This window comes from Malaya genurostris, chromosome 3 (genome assembly GCF_030247185.1).
Source record: "Malaya genurostris strain Urasoe2022 chromosome 3, Malgen_1.1, whole genome shotgun sequence".
NCBI lineage: Eukaryota > Metazoa > Arthropoda > Insecta > Diptera > Culicidae > Malaya > Malaya genurostris.
This window is the reverse complement of record NC_080572.1, coordinates 63329164-63350426: the sequence shown is the minus strand read 5'-3', so window position 1 is coordinate 63350426 and position 21263 is coordinate 63329164. Positions and strand designations below refer to the sequence as shown.

The 21263-nt window shown below is 37.7% G+C and overlaps 2 protein-coding genes across 3 annotated transcripts in view; both read right to left on the bottom strand.

Annotated features, from left to right (window-relative positions):
- Positions 1-258: 258 nt before the first annotated feature.
- LOC131438618 (uncharacterized) overlaps positions 259-21263 on the bottom strand; it is a 77029-nt gene continuing 56024 nt past the window's right edge. Inside the window, exons 8-10 of one of the 2 annotated variants that reach the window (XM_058608748.1) lie at positions 1260-1386; positions 976-1196; positions 259-683 (exon numbers count right to left, since the gene is read on the bottom strand). In XM_058608748.1, coding sequence (XP_058464731.1) covers positions 532-683; positions 976-1196; positions 1260-1386 — 500 coding nt within the window. In that variant the 3' untranslated portion in view covers positions 259-531. Of the gene's footprint in view, positions 1197-1259; positions 1387-21263 lie in introns of both variants that reach the window. The other variant, XM_058608747.1, reaches the window with a different exon arrangement.
- LOC131438619 (ATP-dependent RNA helicase DHX33) lies at positions 8238-20529 on the bottom strand. The gene is made up of 2 exons (XM_058608749.1): positions 17415-20529; positions 8238-17351 (listed from the first exon to the last, which is right to left on the bottom strand). The coding sequence occupies exon 1, from the start codon at positions 19489-19491 to the stop codon at positions 17416-17418; it is 2076 nt and encodes a 691-aa protein (XP_058464732.1). The 5' UTR covers positions 19492-20529; the 3' UTR covers positions 8238-17351; position 17415.

Below are 21263 nucleotides of genomic sequence, written 5' to 3'. Positions count from 1 at the left end.
ACTGTAAGTTAACTGATACACATTGAAATTGGACTTTTTTGAGAGCAACACCCAGGCACCGCATCGGAAGTGCTAACTCTCTCCATTTTATTGATTTCTTCACTATAAATGAAAAAAAAAAAACAAAACAGTAATCCGATTATAAAGTTGATTAACATATCTCCTCACGAAGGTAAAGATTGTATTGATCAATCAACAAAGATCAATTCATGACCATACGGATTTTTCTTTCATTCATTAATCAGATTTTCTCTCTGCTTCATCTTTGCATCTTTGCTAGTCTTTTATTTTCTCAGTTGCTTAAATTTATCACTTATGAGATAGTACTACCTTAGCAGGTGCGCGATAGTCACCCTTACACGTATTTGCTTGTAATACCTTCTGTTGCAGTTACATATAAAAAAATTCCAATATTTTTCCACCTCGTATAATACTAGATTAATACTAAGAAAAGAGAACACTCACAACTTACGTTCCGACACATCAATATAGCTTACGTAATATTGTCGGTGATCCCTCGGTGTCCCACGTTTAAACCACTCGATCCATGGTCAGCTTTTTGTCGCTAAGTGCCAGCACATCCTTGACAATGACCACAAGTAGCGGCACGCTCCCGAATACCATGCACACTCCCATGCAGTAGAAACAGATCTCGTAGCCACCGGATAAGTCCCGTAGAAGACCTTGATTTTTGGTTGGAAGGATTTCATGTTGAACAAATGTAGGGTGGTAAGGTTTTTGTTATTTTGATGAAGATTTGAGCGAGTTTGGTTGGTTGGGGGAAGAATCACAACGACAGCGCACAAGTGACGAGGCGGAAGACGAGCGGACGAGGCGAAACGGGCGGTTTTATTGCCGAAGTTGAACGGAAAGAGAAAGAAAAAGAGAAAATAGATACAAATATGTTCGTGTGCTGAAAAGGGAAGGTTCGATCGAATCGGCTTCGAAGAGTCCGATAGGAATCGAAAATTAAACCTGCTAATGGTGGCACCGATATAGCACCAACACTTTGAAACATCCGCACCAGTCCATAGCTGGAGCTGATTCGGTCGGTTCCGAACAGGTCGGCCAGCAGCACCGGCATTAGCAGGTACCAACTGCCAAGACACAGCCCATAACTTCCGGCACTACACACTATCACGATCCATGTTTTTGTTGAAGCAATCGTTAGAACGGCCGTACCGGCTCCTAAGATGCTGTGAACAAGAAGAGCTTGTCAATGTCGAGACCATTAGAATGATGTTACCAATGCTACTCACCAAACGATGTAAGCCTTTTTTCGATCAAACAAATCCAAGTCAGAAAGCCACCCAAGAGTCAATCTACCAATCAAATCTAGTGCTGCGCTCACTGCTACCAAATATCCCGCCTCAGATTTTGTGTAACCTGTAATAAAAGACAAAACATGATTTATTTCAGAGTAAACTTTCTCATATTTCTAAATAAGCTTTCTATTAATAAACTTCAAATCTGTGCATGAAAAAGATGGGTGGGTAGTGTCACAGACATAACTGGAGGAAGTGAATGTCAATTACACTGATATACTTCTTTCACGCTTCCGAATATAAAAAATCGTTCGTATTAGTTGGTTGTGTGATTTTTGCAACGTTTACTGCTTTGTTTCCAGAATTGTAATGCTGTATCTATACTAAAGTACGACTTATTGACAACAAACATATTCTACCATATAAAATAAAATAATTAGCAATGTTGTAGTAGTTTTCTGTGGTTTTAAATACACAGTATAAGAAAACTTCGCATTATCCTTTGCGAATATAATAATGATTCAAAAAGCTTCGATTATCAATTATGCGATATGAACTACTGTTGAGTACCGTTTGCCATCTGGACCAGAATTAAGGAACCGAAACTGAATTCAAGGCCTTAATTTGAATTATGGAACAGGTTCAAATTCAGTTGCAAAATTTTGATTCGGAATCCAGATCCAGAATTCAGTTTCAGAATTTTGAAACTGAACTCATTTTTAGAATCCACGTTTCAAATCTTGTTCCAGAACTTAATTCTGAACTTGAATTCCGGATCTGAATGAAGGAACTGAATTCAGTTCCAAAATCTAGATTTATAATCCGATTTAGTTCCAGCATGCAGGTTCTTAATTCCGGAAATGAATTCTGAAACTGAATTTAGGTTGAGAATACAAGTGCTCGACACGCCGTCCGAAAAGCGAATGAGAGAGCGTCCTGGGCGTTTGAGATTTTGTACCACGCAAAAAATCTTTTTCTGCTGCTGTTAGTGGAGGGTCTCCACCACGATATCCCAACATCGTGACTGATATGAGAATATTATTTTTATTTTTGAGTTATTTATGGTTATCTCGAGGTATTCACGATTTAGTTCTACCCATTCTTCACAGGGCGAATTTTGAAATGGCGCCTCAAAGTAAAATATGACGTATCCACTTCAGAAAAAACATGATAGCCAACTATGTATATTTGTATATTATTTATAATTTGCAGAATGTTTATTTACTTGCAGTCGTAATGAATTGGTTTGAAGGGCAATCATAGGAATACATTAATTGTTGCAAAACGCAAAAGCACTTTTCTTCGCTATCGTTGGCTGGGGGTTTAAAATACTGTTTTTAGCACATTTTTCTAAATAAAATGAATGAATATACGAAAATTCGTTCATCGGTAGGGGGCGTTTTGCATGTTAACTTCAAAATGGACATACGTTCATGAACGCTGAATACGCTGGCAGTTGTCAATATAGCGGAATTGTGTCATTCTCTTGGAGGACATGTTTTGCGAACTCGTGGTTCCTCATTACATCTTTGGAACATAAGTAAGGAACAATTTTTAGACCAGGTAATTATATCTCCCCAACAATCTTATTAGGAGATGAAGTTGTGGGTATTTTGATTTCAACAGATAAAGGTGTATATATTCTGCTTGCTAGTGTAAAAGATAGACTTCTCATGAAAAAAAAGTTACGAATATGTCGAACCGATTTGAAACGGTTCTACCAGTCTTGTATGGCAATAATCCGGTAGGAACAAAACCCTTAATCCGGGAATAGTCTCTGGAGGAAATGGCTGGTGCAAGACTCTGGCCGTAATTCTGATAGAATTCCAGCAAAAATGGCTCGCAGCTTCCCTCTTAGAAAATAAAACGCTTTACGGTGGTCCTTCGTTGGTCCAATGAACGTCCAATTAATCGTTCAACGAGATACCAACACGGGACTTTCGTTGGCCGATTCTGAAACAGACCGTTGAACCGAATGCCATTTTTTTTCGTTCAACAAACCCGACGCACAGTGGTCCATTATTGAGCCATTTTCAATATTAGGAGTTGGAGCCCCGTTGAACTAGTTTTACTGCCGAAGTTTTTTCCACTTATTTTTTTAAATTACCACTACATATCTGTACAATACTTCTACTTCACGTAGAATGAAGGTAACACCGTAGTATGAAGGTAACACCTAATTTTCACACTATTTTTGCAAGAGAAAAAACAACAACAAACCGTTCCAGCAAACTGAACGAATATTTCGTGCAGTATGTCGTTCAACAAACGCTCAACGACTAACAAAGTACAATCGCTATGGAATTCTACCCGCCAGGTACAAGTGAGAAGGTCAAGGCCGGCCATCATCATTTTTGTATTTCATCATCAGAGTTCAGCGCATCTGCTAATCGATTTCAGTAGAATCACTGAGTTAGTTGAGTAACTGGGTAACCATTTGGATAGAGAAAACATCGCCTTAACATCGTGCTCACAATCCACTACCCTCTAAGAAAAAAACGTCCAACGGAAATCCTTCGTTGGTCCAATACGTTGAGCCGTTGGACTGATGAATGTCCAATAATACTTCCAACGGGAGGTCAACACGGGACTTGCGTTTGCCGATTTTGAAACAGTTGAACCAATTTCAACGATTAATTGGACGTTATCTGGACCAACGAAAGACTACCATTGAACAGTCAATAATTAGAACCCACTGAGAGACGATGATTTGATGTCTTCGTACCAACGTTGCCTCTATACCGCAACACAGATATGGTCTCATAAAATACCGATAATTGACTTATCATACAGATAAATACCGATAGGGTTTTTGGTTTGGTGAGACATGAGAACAGGTTGTCGTAAAACTTTTTTTTCCTCACCTAACTGAGATCCGGTATCCTTAGGTTGCAGAGATTCTGATACAGAAATGTTACCGATATTAGGAAAAATGACCTGGCAACGCTGGTTCGTACATCAACACATTGCATCAGATTCTAACGATACCCTCTTAGAAAAAAACGTTCAACGGCGGTCCTTCATTGGTCCAATACGTTGGATCATTGGTCCAATGAACGTCCAACCAATCGTTTAACGGGAGGCCAGCACGGGACCTTCGTTTGCCGATTTTGAAACATACCGTTGAACCGGCGACGTTGAACCGAATGCCATGTTTTTCGTTCAACAAACCCAGCAGACAAAGGTCCATTGTTGAGCCATTTTTAATATGAGGAGTTGGAGCCCCGTTGGACTAGTTTTACTGGACAATTTCCGAAGTTTTTCCCACTTATTTTTTTAACTAACACTACATACCTGTACAATACTTCTACTTCACGTAGAATAACAAGAAATCTACGGTAGTACGGTGACGACAAACTCAATACTTACAAACTCGGGAGGACAGTTTGGTACTATGAAATCAAAACTGAGAACCATTGATACCAACACAAGTTGATGTCAGTTATGATCTGTATAGGTGAGTGTGTTTATATAGGTCAGCATTATCATTATACGGATTGTGTCTTAAATCATGAGGTGAGTTGATGAATAGAAAAAAAATCAGCCACATAAGTGAGTTTTTGCCATCCTTGGAGAAAGCCTGGAATGGATTAAAATCTTGCGTTCTCTTCTTCTCTCGCTAACGAACAACGATCACGTACCATTAGGTTATAGCGAAAGCGATCCCATAGCGAAACAATCAAGGATCCAGGAGCATCCCGTAAAAAAATAAACCATTGATTTTACATCATAAACAATTGATTCACAATTACATCTATTGATTACAATACATTTTATTGTATCTTGACAAGATAGTTATCATTTCCAAACATTCAATATATTGTTTCGACGATTCTACAGTTGAATTTATTGTACACGTGGTGTTTTAAACAATATGCAAACTGTACATTTGATTGTTTTCCAAGAAAACATGCATGAGAAAATTTTATGATTTGAATTGTTACGATACTTAACAACCTATACATTCTATTGTAAAAAGAATGTTCACAATTAATTGAATAGTGTATAACAATACATTAAAATATTTTTCAATGGTCAAAGCAAAATTGTGGCAGATTTTGTAACAGCAAATCGTATTGTTTTTCTACAATATTTTTTATTCGGGATTATTTGACTTAAAACTTAATTTCAATGAACATATACAATAAGTTACCTTCTAAAATTTTAGAGGTTCCTGCACAGCAAAAAAAAACTAGGGATAGCAAACTCGATGTGATTTTCAAAAAAAAGCAAAAAAATTAAACGTCCGAACATCAAATTTTTAGACAAGTTGACTGGGATTCAGAAAAGCTGATGTAATATACTCAATCAGAGCTGCAAATTGTCAGTCATGTCAAATGACCTTGCAGGCTGACTAAAATCATCGTCAACTGTAATCTGTACGATCAAAATGTCTGTCAAATGAGATACTCGATAGTTCAATGACCAAGTAGAAGTAAACTCAGTCAAAGACAGGTGACGCATTTTGTTCTCTCTCTCATTCTCCTATTCCCTGTTGAAGTAAAAAAAGGCGGGTGGGTAATGTCAGAGACATAACTGGATGTCGTGAATACGAAAACAACTGACATGCTCCTTAACACTTCCGAATATCAATTGTATGAATTATGCACGCATTCCCCTTTTTCACATTTTTCGCAAAAACAAAGAAAGCTTCACTTGATCTCGATTACTGTGAATTTCACACAGCGAAAAGTGCACAAATCTAAGCAAACTATTCTTGATTTGCAGTAAACTGAGGATATTTCCCTACGATTTGCAAACAACAAATCCTAATAGTTCTTTAGAAAACTTTTAGAGCCATTAGAACGGCTGATATTGTGCAATGCTCTCCACCGATGTTTTTTTTCCCAATGCTAATGACTGGCAGCTGTGACGTAATCGCTCTTGTCGAAAGCGTGCAGACGACACAAAACACATCTGCTCGCAGTGGCGATACAATCCAAACTGATTCAAGTTTTGTTGAGAGGCTTGTTTCTACCTGATTTCGTTTGTAGCTTTTTCACTAATGGGCGGTCCTAACGGCTATAAAAATAGCCGCATACAGAATTTTAATGTCGATTATTTCATTTCGGATTTGCATAATTTATTGAAAGAAACTATCAATATGCTGTAGGGATTCGTTTCCAGCATTCAGAAGAGTCAAATTGCGTAATTCTCTACGACATTAAACTCTAAAACATTTTTTGCAAAAAAAGGCTTCACTTGATCTCGATTACTGTGAATTTCACACAGCGAAAAGCGCACAAATCTAAGCAAACTATTCTTGATTTGCAGTAAACTGAGGATATTTCCCTACGATTTGCGAACAACAAATCCTAATAGTTCTTTAGAAAACTTTTAGAGCCATTAGAACGGCTGATATTGTGCAATGCTCTCCACCGATGTTTTTTTTCCCAATGCTAATGACTGGCAGCTGTGACGTAATCGCTCTTGTCGAAAGCGTGCAGACGACACAAAACACATCTGCTCGCAGTGGCGATACAATCCAAACTAGAGATGGGCAATTCGCTCCTGAGCTGTTCCAGTGAATCGAATCATTGAAGTGAGCTGACAGCTCACAGCTCTTTTTAAAAGAACCGCAGCTCACCAGCTCACTCATTTGCTACCCAGTTCACTGCATTATGACGCAGGGAACACGCTACGAGCTGATCGGATCTTCGGCTCTTTAAGAGATTCAATTTAGTCGACATCAATTGAAGATAAATTATTTCGCATGGCATTCATTGCATCATTGCAAATCAATGATTCAATTTCGATCATGCATTTGAAAAAATACCGGTGCATAAGAAAAACGGCGCACAAAATGAACCTTAAGTTCAAAATAAAAGAGCTGATGAGCTGATACATCGAATCGGTTCACTTTGGTGAGCTGATCGGTTCGGAGCTGTTCACCAAAATGAGCTGTTTTGCACGCCTCTAATCCAAACTGATTCAAGTTTTGTTGAGAGGCTTGTTTCTACCTGATTTCGTTTGTAGCTTTTTCACTAATGGGCGGTCCTAACGGCTATAAAAATAGCCGCATACAGAATTTTAATGTCGATTATTTCATTTCGGATTTGCATATTTTATTGAAAGAAACTATCAATATGCTGTAGGGATTCGTTTCCAGCATTCAGAAGAGTCAAATTGCGTAATTCTCTACGACATTAAACTCTGGAACATTTTTCGCAAAAAAAGGCTTCACTTGATCTCGATTACTATGAATTTCACACAGCGAAAAGTGCACAAATCTAAGCAAAATGTTCTTGATTTGCAGTAAACTGAGGATATTTCCCTACGATTTGCGAACAACAAATCCTAATAGTTCTTTAGAAAACTTTTAGAGCCATTAGAACGGCTGATATTGTGCAATGCTCTCCACCGTTGTTTTTTTTCCCAATGCTAATGACTGGCAGCTGTGACGTAATCGCTCTTGTCGAAAGCGTGCAGACGACACAAAACACCTCTGCTCGCAGTGGCGATTGAATCCAAACTGATTGAATTTTTGTTAAGAGATTTCCTTTTATGTGATTTCGTTTGTAGCTTTTTCACTAATGGGCGGTCCTAACGGCTATAAAAATAGCCGCATACAGAATTTTATTGTCGATTATTTCATTTCGGATTTGCATAATTTATTGAAAGAAACTATCAATATGCTGTAGGGATTCGTTTCCAGCATTCAGAAGAGTCAAATTGCGTAATTCTCTACGACATTAAACTCTAAAACATTTTTTGCAAAAAAAGGCTTCACTTGATCTCGATTACTGTGAATTTCACACAGCGAAAAGTGCACAAATCTAAGCAAACTGTTCTTGATTTGCAGTAAACTGAGGATATTTCCCTACGATTTGCGAACAACAAATCCTAATAGTTCTTTAGAAAACTTTTAGAGCCATTAGAACGGCTGATATTGTGCAATGCTCTCCACCGTTGTTTTTTTTTCCCAATGCTAATGACTGGCAGCTGTGACGTAATCGCTCTTGTCGAAAGCGTGCAGACGACACAAAACACCTCTGCTCGCAGTGGCGATTGAATCCAAACTGATTGAATTTTTGTTAAGAGATTTCCTTTTATGTGATTTCGTTTGTAGCTTTTTCACTAATGGGCGGTCCTAACGGCTATAAAAATAGCCGCATACAGAATTTTATTGTCGATTATTTCATTTCGGATTTGCATAATTTATTGAAAGAAACTATCAATATGCTGTAGGGATTCGTTTCCAGCATTCAGAAGAGTCAAATTGCGTAATTCTCTACGACATTAAACTCTAAAACATTTTTTGCAAAAAAAGGCTTCACATGATCTCGATTACTGTGAATTTCACACAGCGAAAGCGCACAAATCTAAGCAAACTATTCTTGATTTGCAGTAAACTGAGAATATTTCCCTACGATTTGCGAACAACAAATCCTAATAGTTCTTTAGGAAACTTTTAGAGCCATTAGAACGGCTGATATTGTGCAATGCTCTCCACCGTTGTTTTTTTCCCACTGCTAATGACTGGCAACTGTGACGTAATCGCTGTTGTCGAAAGCGTGCAGACGACACAAAACACATCTGCTCGCAGTGGTGATTGAATCCAAACTGATTGAATTTTTGTTAAGAGATTTCCTTTTATGTGATTTCGTTTGTAGCTTTTTCACTAATGGGCGGTCCTAACGGCTATAAAAATAGCCGCATACAGAATTTTATTGTCGATTATTTCATTTCGGATTTGCATAATTTATTGAAAGAAATTATCAATATGCTGTAGGGATTCGGTTCTAGCATTCACAAGGACCAAATTGAGGAACTCAATTTGGTCCGTCGCTGCTGGTTGATGATTCCACTCCCACGACGTCTGCTTCCATCGAACGCACGAAAAGAAATGATCGATTTTTGACCACGGTTCCCCTTTTATACGCATTCAGTTGAAGATATGTGCCTGACTACCTCAAAATCGTCGTCCTTGCGCGAAAAACCCAAGCGAAAGTAAGGTGTTTTCCGCGTTGTTTTCAAATTTTAAGAAAACTTAATTTTTGAGTTGTTTGTGGTTATCGCACACTGTTCAAAATATTATCCTGAATTCCTGATCATATTTTTGATGAAATAGTGAAAGAATTATGTTGCTACCATTAATACAAGTCGAGATATTCACGATTAAGTTCTGCCCATTCTTCCATATGGCTAATTTTGAAAAGGCGCCCCATAGTAAAGTAAGTCGTATTCACGACAAAATTCCAGGAGTACTAACATAAACATAAATTGATAAAGTTCATTGTTCTTTGTAAAAAGTCATTGGAATTCGGAGTTTATTGGTGTACATGAATTTAATTCAATGTTTATGCTGCTTGATTAATATTTAGTCACATCGTAATCAAGCAGTGACAGGAGAAATGAAGATTATATCAATCGCATCGGCAATCAATGAGCGTCCTGGTGAGTATAATATCAAGAGAATTTAAGTTATGACAGATCGGCTCTCAGACACTCAATATATGATGATTGGTAGAGCCTGGTTGGCAGCAGTCCAGTGACATAAACTTTCCAATCTTCGTCGTGCAAAATTGCTCGTTGATAGTGACATTTAGCAGCTCTGTACTCAATACGTTGTTAAACCCCGACCTGGAAGGATTCTTAGGGTGTGAACCATTTCGCGGTTTGGTTAGAATCTGACACTCCAGCGGTTGATGTTGTCAAAAATAACCCTGCTCGAGAGCATGGTTATTCTTGACAGATCGATGGTTATTTCCCGACACTGAAAAAAATGTTGCAATGAAAATTCTAATATTAAATCTTTAGTTGTAATTATTTCCAGTGGAAAATAAACCCAAATGACTTTCCGTCCGTCAAAATTTGAAATGGGCCGCAGTTTTAGTTAAATTTACCTACTCGACACAGAATAACCACTTAAGTGTCAAATTTTAACAAAAAGTTAAAATTAACCACGAAATGGTTCACAGCCTTAGTGTCAGTACTAGCCATTATAAATAAAATAAACCTAGATCCCTCAGTGTAATATGAATTTAGTTGAGTAACCCGTGACACCAAAGGCACCTTCTGGTGTAAAATAAGTGCGTAAATGCTACTAAAATGCATGTACAAAGTTGCCTGCGAATTCAACGGTTGTACTTTTTCCCATTAGCTACTGTCATAAATCAAATAAACATAGTTTTCCCAGTGTAATAGTAATGTAGCTGAGCAACTCGTGACAGCAAAAGCACCCAATGTTGCTCGAATATCAAAAATACAACGAATGTCAATGATCATCGCTCGCTTTCCTTCGCCTTTGTTCGATAATCGTTCTGGTATTCGGACTTGTCCGTATATTCGGGCGCGAACGAAGCCGACGCTGCTTCGTTACTTGCACGAATATCTATTCCTTGCAGTTGTTATTCGCATTGGACATACCCCCGAATGACTTAACGCGAATATCGAACGAATATTCATACAGCGATCATCGCCAAACCTAATTCGCGATGATCGTTCGTGTTGCCTTTGAAACATGCAAATTAAGATGTTTCCCCCCGCACTCTTACCATAGTCTTATGTGTATGTGATGAACCATATTCCAACATTCTCCCATTGCTGCTACCCAACGAGATATGATGAATTTATTAGATGAAGAATGCTTCGCGAAGAATGGAAACCAACGGTCTTCGCCGTGACGCTATTCGATCCAACTCGAAGAATAAAATAAATGAACGAATGTCAAACGAATGTATAAAACGAACATGCACGATGCATACCAGCAGTGAAGAATGTATTAGTATATTCGGGTTATCTACGAATATTGCTTATTCCTTTTGCACCCTTCTCTCTTTCGAGCAGTGAATAGTTCAACGTTGTTCGAGACTTGCATATTAGCAGGCAGTATAATCACAGACTAACAGACATGACAGTATGAGTTAATTATTATAAAAATCATTTTTAGTGATGCACTAGTTCCACCTATATTGTACTGCGCGAACTATTTACTATCGGTACACACCTTGTGTTACGTAAAAGTTTTTTTACTAGTTGGTTTCCCCTCGTTTGTCAACACCGATCAGCTGCTTGCAGGGTTGCCAGATTTCATCAAAATATTTGATAATGAATCGTCACAATAAATTATTGGATTACGTTGATAATATATTTAACTTTTTTAGCGATGTTGGTAGGTAAACATTTATTTTACTCAACGTTGTTCATCTAGACTATTTTTGATTGTGTTGGTAATTTTCACCCGAAATTAAGTGACGGCAGACCAGAAAAAAGTAGATATTGTAACAAAACGGGTTCGATTTTGTATTGCGTTGTAGGATGAGAAGTAGGCTGGATATATGTAATTAATCTGTATCCTGCATGAAATTCGCATGGAGGTATACAAATCAATACAGTACAGGTAATTCTGTATGAATGGCAACTCGGTTGGTAAATGAAAAAAATAAACACAGTCAAGATGACAGACAGGATGTATTTGATAGGGTAACGTGGCGCCATCATGACACATGTGAGTACTGTCCCAAATAAAGGAATATTCGAAATGACCGTTAAAATGATTGAAGAATCTAATTTGAGTGTCCTGTCTGTTAGTCTGTGGTATAATCACAGCGAGGATGCGTGAATGAACTAGTTACACGAAGAATAGTTGCAACATTGAAAGCACCGTCTGGTGAAGAATGGGTGCATAAATGCTCCTAAAATGCATGCATAAAGTTGCCTGCGCATTTAACACAACCACAGTAGCTAATGGAAAAAGTACACCCGTTTCTCACTAGAGGTGCTAGAGTATCACCGTACAGTGGGAAATCTTTGTTTATTTGATTTATGCTACTGTGGTTGTGTTAAATGCGCAGGCAACTTTGTACATGCATTTTAGGAGCATTTACGCACCCATTTTACACCAGACGGCGCTTTTGGTGTCACGGGTTGCTCAACTACAGTACTACTACACTGGGGAATCTAGGTTTACCTTATTTATGACAGTAGCTAATGGAAAAAAGTACGTTTCTCACTAGAAGCGCTGTTAGTATTTCCGTACAATGGGGAACCTATGTTTAATTGATTTATGTAGCCATGCAATGATTCTGTACGCTATGATTCGGCTGCAAAGCCTGATGAAACAGAACGGTCAAATTGCATGGAAGAAATGTAATACCGGGACGTTGTTTCGATATAAAAACTTTGATTTATCTGCAATATTTCTTGAAAACAGAAAATAACTGCATTTTTTCACATCGGCTGAGAATCACATCTAGCTTGTTACAATTCTTTTGTTGTGAATACGACTTACTTTATTATGGGGCGCCTTCTCAAAATTAGCCATATGGAAGTATGGGCAGAACTTCATCGTGAATATCTCGACTTGTATTAATGGCAGCAACATGATTCTTTCACTATTTCATCAAAAATATGATCAGGAATTTAGGATAATATTTTGAATAGTGTGAGATAACCACAAACAACTCAAAAATTAGGTTTTCTGAAAATGTTAAAACAACGCGGAAAACTCTTTACTTTTGCTTGGGTTTTTTTGGCGCAAGGACGACGATTTTGAGGTAGTCAGGCACATATCTTCAACTGAACGTTATAAAAGGGGAACCGTGGTCGAAAATCGATAATTTCTTCTTGTGCGTTGGATGAAAGCAGACGTCGGGGCGAGAAGACGCATTCAAACAGCGGCATCGGAGAGCGTACCTTCTACGTGGTTAAAAATCTGAAACGCTCAGGTCGTAGTTCTCATTTGCCTTTCGGTCGTCAAGGCGAGAAGACGCATTAAACCAGTTTCGCATCATTTAGCACTGCGAGCGAATGTGTCGGTTTGTACGCAAAGCTAGTTTTAATTCAAGCAAGAACGACTGCTTCAGCTGCTGATCGTTTGCATTGGAGAGAAAGAAAACAAGAAACGGAAAGTGGACAACATGATATAAAATCAGCCGTTCTAATGGCTCTAAATGTTATCTATAGAACTATTAAGATTACTTCTTTGCAAATCGAAGGTAAAAATCATCAGTTTAGTGAAAATCCAAAATAATTTGGTTAGCTTCGTGCATCTTTCGCTGTGCGAAAATCGTTCGAGATAAATGTTCCGAACTGTGTTAAATATCGTAGAGAATTCCACAATTTGGTCCTTTTAAAAGGCAGAAATGAATCCTGTACAGCATCTTGATAGTTTCTTTCAATGAAATATGCAAATCCCAAATGAGATAATCGACGTCAAAAATCGTTTTAAATTTTAGTAGTTAAAAGGTGGAAAGTTTCGCAATTCACACAATCGATCAACTATCAATTCGAAATCGATAGTGTAAAGAAATCGTGTCAGTTTTATTCGTATTCACGACATCCAGTTATGTCTCTGACATTACACACCCGTACTTTTTTATGCTGTTTGGTAAACGCTCACATATCCAGTTTAGTAGAATAAATTCCAAATAGGCGAAAAACCTTCATTCGCAATTCTATGTGGAATTCAGTATGATTCCGAATTAATACGGACTCCCCCACTCGTACCCAAGCGGCGTACAGATTTCTCCCCAGACGGCTGACCGTGTCTGCCAGAAATTTTTGCAGACATTCTGTCAGAATTCCAGCCTCAATGATACAACCGTTTCCGGCAGATCCCTTTTAAAGTCTATGAAGAGCAATTGTATTTCTGTTATTAGAATCTCTCACCTGCGGTCCAGTGAAACAACCCATTTCGAATGAATCACACCGCCGTCTTCTCTGACTTCTGGCATATTTTCGTGCTGATTTTATTCAAATTCGAAATAAAGTACGATTTAGCCAGTTCGTCTCCACGTCAAAATAGGTTTACAGGATCGTTTACACGTGCTGACCGTCAAGATGTTCCGTAACGGTGACGTTGTGTGTGAATGTCTCCATCAGAATGCATTCAACTGATGTTGACGGTGACGGACTGTTTGAATCCTTATAGTTTTCCTTATATTACATTTTGGTGGGGAAAGGGTTCCAATCAGCTTTTTACAGCCCTGTCCAAAATGTATTGCCCTCCCCGTTAATTTGTATCAGGCCGAATTAGCGCATGCGCGCCATATAAACGCCTCTTTCAATATGAGGAAATTATATTATTACCCAACAGTTTCTATTATTCATTCATGTTGGTTTTCTTACCTTTGGTCATAGTTTATATTCTGTTTTACCTTAATTCCAGTGTTCTATTCAATTGTGTTTCGTAAGTCTCTTTTGTTGTTCTTCTATTTTATTTCCATTCCATATTTTTGCTGATGTTATTTTATTCCCTGAAATGTAAAAGTTAGTTGTATGCAATGGTGTTTTTATTCCTACCGATGTTCCATTTTGTATCTAAGATTTCCTAAGAGTGTTAATTAAATTATTTTCCTATTTTTCAGTTCCACATTTATCAAATTTGTTCCTGCTTTTCTTGAGTATCTTATTCTTTATTTCGGATTTTTTGTTAATGCTCAGTCATCCATTTCCGAAAAAAAGAGAGACAAAAGAGGATTAGTGTTTTTTTTAATGACCCTTGGGTCCCATAAGTATTGCTACAGCATGTTCTCATTTAGTTGTCTTCAGTTGTTCCTTGACAGTGTTACCATCCGCTCAGGCACTTTTGAGCATCTGGTGTACACTGACTCACAATCGAAATGCATCACTACCAATTTGATACAACGCACCCAAAGGCACGGTAAAATGTATACTATACATACACACAAAAACACACACAGGCACACACATACACACATGCATACATACCCACATGTATTCCACACGCAAGCATTACAACATTGAGTTACTATTTCTACTCTGATAGATCCTAACTAAAACTAGTGTGCCAATAGTAGAGTATTAGTAGAGTCGCCATGTTATTTTAGCGATCACTCGACTTTTAATAAATGAATTGTGATAAATACAAAGTCTTTGCCTCGTCTCTAAGAAGCAATAACGCATAGCAGTAGTTCGGAAGTGGTTCAATACTGCTGTTTTAGCGAAGCAAAATGCTCCAAATTTCATGTTACTTCTGAAATTAATCTATCAAACAGAGATAACAGAGCTCACTATAACTGATGGTTCTTGTATATGAAATGACTAATGGATTTGAGATGAATGGAGGTACCGTTACCCAATTTCTATCTCTTCTAATGATCGATCGTTAGTCCTGAGCTGAAACAGTGGCCTTTATTACCATTCTTGCATGCACTTACTCTTACATTTCACTCACACATCATCTCACCCATCAGGTCCCAAACGATACATCCTCACAATACAAACTGGATGAACATCGTTTGACAGCTATCATCGGTTTGCTCATTGGTTAAGTCATTATTATTCCGTTCTATTTTACAATATTCTATCTCATTCCACAGTAATTTATTGTACACAAACCACCAATAAACGTCAAATATGGACTCGATTCACCGTTCTCCTGTTGTCATCGTGTGAAACCCAATTGGGATACGTTCACTTCACTTAACTTAACTTAGTATGAAAATAAAACATAAAAAGAGCTCAGTTAAGCCCTACCGGCCTCTCCAACCCCAGATGTTGGAGCGTAATGCAATCAACATCTTATTCACTCACAATCGAAAGGTATCACCACATACGGTTTGATACAACGCATACATATATACATGTATAAATATATACAGGCACCAAGGTATACTGACGTACACACATATATACATACATATACACACATGTGTACATACATATACACTGAGGTCTTTTTTTATGCGGTCTTTTTTTATGCGGTTTTTTTTACGCGACTTTTTTTATGCGAATTTTCAGAGTTTTGCGGTTTTTTTTTATGCGAAGTTTCAGAGTTATGCGGTTTTTTTTATGCGAATTTTCAGAGTTATGCGGTTTGCCCTTCTGCGGTCTTTTTTTATGCGAAGTTTCAGAGTTATGCGGTTTTTTTTATGCGAATTTTCAGAGTTATGCGGTTTTTTTTTATGCGAATTTTCAGAGTTATGCGGTTTTTTTTTATGCGGTTTTTGTTATGCGTTTTTTTATGCGGTACGTAAATTCGCATAAAAAAAGACTTCAGTGTACATATATACGAATATGTATTTCACACGCAAATATTGTAACATTGATTAAATAGTAAATTCTAATAGATAAATTCTAATAGATTTTAACTAAATTCATTGTGCCAACAGTCATTTCATTAATAGAGTCACCATATTATTCTACCGATTACTCGACTTTCAATAAATGAATTGTGATGAAATCAAATACAAAATCTTTGCTTCATCTCTGATAAGCAATACCGCATAAAAGTAGTTCAGAAAATTTACGATATCGCTGTTATAGCGACGCGAAATACTCCTAACCTCATCTCACTCTCGAAGTCTATCTATCGAACAGACACAACAGATCTCGCTCTAACCAATGGTTTTCATATATGAAATGACTAATGGATTTGAGATGAATGGGGGTCACCCATTTTCTATCTCTTTTATTGGTCGATCGTTAGTCCTGAGCTGAAACGGTGGCCTTTATTACCGTTCTTGCATTCCACTTCACTTATACTTCACTCACATATCACCTCATCCATCAGATCCCACACGAGCACAACAAACCTCACAGAATAAACGTCAAAGATGAACTTAATTCACCATTCAACTATTCCGTTATCGTGTGAAATCTGACTGGGGTACGTTCATTTCGCTTAATTTCCACTTCACACCGGTAATAAGGGCCGGTAGTATGAAAATGAAACATAAAAAAGAGCTCAGTTAAGCCCTACCGGCCTCTCCAAACCCGGATGTTGGATCGTATTGCAATCAACATCTTATTCAAATCGTTTCATGCCTCACTCAATAAACTCAATAATTAAACTAAAAGTTATAAGACATATTTATATTAAATTGTAACAATAATTAATCGTATCTGATGATGTTTGCGATACCGTCAAGCCCATCAACCACGGAAGGGACGGTGACGGACTGTTTGAATCGTGCTTAAGAAGTTAGTTATGTATGTTAATCTAAGCGATTGATTAACCAGTGAAAATCGGGGTTCCTTTTTAACCAATAATTTTGATACATATTTTCGTTTGTACATATTTTAACATATATTTATTTATTATCAACGAGAAATGCCGATATTTACATTTAAATTAATTACTAGTTCGGTATCATCAAGTTGATGATTATTAGGATATGCCTGAAAAAATACAGAGAAAAAAATACAATCTATTTTTAGCGTAACAGTATTGGAAATATTCACCTTAAGACAAACGGATACTGCGATGATTTGTAGTATAACTGCTGCTACTACCTCGATTCAAGCCGCACGAAATTCGATCTCGAAAACTACAGTTCGGTACTACCTCTGCAATCCATTCTGATTCGATTTCGCTTATAGTGCGTAAATAGTTGTTTCCGGTTGCGACCAGTTCAGTGAACAGCACATATCCAGGCCTTGCTCGGCCCGCTAGGACACTAGATGGATGAATGCGAGATTGTGTGCGGTTGGCCATGGTAAGATACGAGTTGTCTCGTTGCAGTTCTGCGATATTGTTGTACAACCCGGTTAAGAGGCATTTCACTACCGGAATTGGATCACTTTGACAAGAACTCAACTGCATGCCCAACGACTGACTAATATCGCAGAGTTGTTGGCGGACTGCTGCTGCATGGCTAAGATTGCGCTCGTGGAGAAAATTGTCGAAGCACCACCGTTTCGATTTATCTTTCGCTTTAAACTCGTTAAATACGTTCAACAATGTTATGTGGTCGCCACATTTAGCATGAAATTTCGAATGTGCTAAAAGCTGTTGCTCTCGCTTTTGATTGTTACTTAGAAAAACGTTTTCACCGGATAACATGGCAACGATTGAGAGTATTTCTTCGAGACATCCAAATTCAGGGGCACTTAGGACAATTTTGGCATATTTCGGGTCTAGTGGAAATTTGGACATTTTTCGACCAAATGTGGTTAGTGCTGGTGTTTCAGTCGATAGAATGGCTCCCAGATCTTTCAGCTCCTGGAGAGCACTATCGACTGCATCAATAGGGGGTTTGTCGAGAAAATCAAAATCTCTGCAATCTATTCCTAAAGCCAGTAGCTGCAGCGTTGAGGCTGCTATGTTACAGCGCAAAATTTCCGGTTTGCTACTGGCTTCCATAGCTTCAAACTCTTCCTTCGAATATGTGCGGTAACATTCTCCGTCTTCAATTCGACCAGCTCGCCCCGTACGTTGCCAGGCTTGAGCTTTAGATATCCACGACACTTTAAGAGTGTCGATTCCTGTCAAAGCATCGTAAGTGCGAATCTTTGCTTTTCCACAGTCGATAACGTATTTGATTCCAGGAATAGTTATTGAAGTCTCGGCAATGTTAGTGGCCAGAATAACTTTCCGTGCAGCAGGTGGTGTAGTGGAAAAAGCATTCATTTGGCTCTGTTGGGACATGGCAGCATACAATGGACATACGGTTAACCTGGGAACGTCTCGCTGATGCAATGTTTTAGCAAGTCGTCTTATCAGCGTTGCGGTTGCTTCGATCTCTTCCTGCCCGGTTAAAAATACCAAAATGTCTCCGGTGCATTCTTTATTTTCGTGAATTTGAAAAATAGTCATAATACATGTTTCCAGGTAGGACAACTTTTCTTTCGATTGAAACACTTTCACTATGTAGTTTCGACCACGTAGGTACAATGTGGGGCATTGGTTAAAGTACTGACAAAAATGATCGACATCCATAGTCGCAGACATTACTATCACTTTCAATGGTTCCATTAGTTTCGTCCTTCTAGTCTGTTGTGCCTTTTTAACTATCCCGAACAGCACATCGGTAGCGATGGTTCTTTCGTGAGCTTCGTCCAAAACGATTACATTATAGTTTTTTAACAACTGGTCCGATAATGCCTCTCGAAACAAAGTGCCATCCGTCATAAACTTAATCTGAGTGTTTTCCGATGTGGCATCTTCAAAACGTACCGAATAACCAACAACATCCCCGATCAAACAGTCCTGTTCCAGGGCTACCCTTTTAGCTACTGTTATCGCCGCGACTCGCCGAGGTTGCGTTACAGCAATCATCTTACCCTGATTGATTCCGGCTTCGTATAAAAACTGCGGGACTTGGGTACTTTTACCGGATCCAGTGTCACTCAGCAGGATCAACGTCTGATGTCGCTTTACCGCATCCACAATCGACTTTCTAACTTGAAATATTGGAAGACCTTGTCGGTGCAAATTGACGAGTCGTACGCTCGAAGGCAATTGACATCCTGATGTTCCATTACCGTTTTCCGAAGCTAGGCCCGCGTTGGGCTCGGTCGTCGGATATGATCTTTTCATTACGTACTAAACGAATTAATCACTTATTTTAAACAAAACTAACATATTAAAACTATCTTATTCACTGCTCACTTGGAAGAATGTTTTTGCGAACAACATGAGGTTTTCTATAATTCTTATTACATTGTGTTGTGCTTTTAGTAAGGGATGCCAGGTCGAATTCTTATTTCACAATTGCATAGAAAAACATTTCTCTTTAGACTAGTCACAGGTTCATGTACTCATCAAATGTCACTAATTCAACAGGGTCTGAATGTTTAGTAGAATTTTTATGATAACATAAAATTTCTTACACCATTGAATTCTACTATAGGTATAGAAATCTATGGTGTAAAAAAATATGTTATCATTAAACGTGTTTTGCAGTTGGGATAAAAAATGTATTGAAATGAGCAGCTGTGTGAAATCATAGAAAACATATAACTTTTGTCTTATTCTCATGGGATAAATTTATTGATATGGTCTTGATTAGAGTGCCTATAACCAGAGTGACGACATCTCATCCGTAATTTTGGCAACAATTCAAAACATTCCATTAGCTTTACATTGAATTGACAGGTCGTTTGCTCGTTTGGAACTGGGAGCTGTCATTCCAAACGAACAGCTGTCGCCACTCTGATTATAGTCACTCTAGTCTTGATATGTGTGTTTTTAAATTTATCAAATTGGCACCTCTGGTTTAAATGTCACTTGGTTGTAGCGTTGCCAGGTTGCCAGATTTGTCTGGCAAATGCCAGATTTATCTCGCTTCGCCAGACACTTAAACTAATCAGATCTTTTGCCAGATTTTCCAAATTTTCCTAGATTTTGTCAGATCTCGCTAGACCTTTACGGTTTTGGCCTCTATACGATATGTGGGGAGACCTTTATTTAGCTTACTGAAAATGAAGTCCGGAAAAAATTTCCTTGTATATAGTGGACCCAGGCAAATCCAGATAAATTATTGAGTTTTGATAACCTGGCAACAGCTCGAATAAAATTGCGCATGAGTGTATTATGTGTCTTGGCTAAATTATTTCAAGCTGCTTGGTTGCATGAAATAATTTAGCAAAGACACATAATACACTCATGCGCAATTTCATTCGAGCTGAGCTGTACTCTGTCGGCCAAAATAAATCGATATAACTTGTGTACAACAAAATTACACCAAGGAAAACGCAATTAAGGTTTTCTCACAAATTTACACTCAGGCGAATAATATATGATATTTTATAATGATTTTGTATGGTTTTTAGCCACAAGAATATCGTAAGCGAATCATAAGGACCGTTTTATGAGGTCATGAAAATTGGAATTCCAATGAAACGTCTTATGAAATTCATTCAAAATTTTTTGGAACATTGTGAGAAGTTTCTATGACAAACATAACTCATATACGGTGGAATTCATAAGTGATTCCTATGAAAACTATAATAGTGATAGATGAGATGTACATTGGAGAGGTATATTTTTCATATTAATCTTACGAAATTATGATTTTGGTGATTTTTGATGCATCATATGATTTGACTTATGATTTTCACTACTCAATTTGCCTGAGTGTAGGAAAATAGCCTTCGTTAAAAAGTGCAAAAGCAGTTTTGTTCATCGTCGTTAAGCAGAAATTCAAAAAAGAAGCAGAAAGAAATATATATATATATATATATATATATATATATATATATATATATATATATATATATATATATATATATATATATATATATATATATATATATATATATATATATATATATATATATATATATATAAATATATATATATATATATAT

Excerpts from the sequence above, each read along its gene's own strand:
- LOC131438619 (XM_058608749.1), bottom strand. The coding sequence starts at position 19,491 with ATGAAAAGATCATATCCGACGACCGAGCCCAACGCGGGCCTAGCTTCG.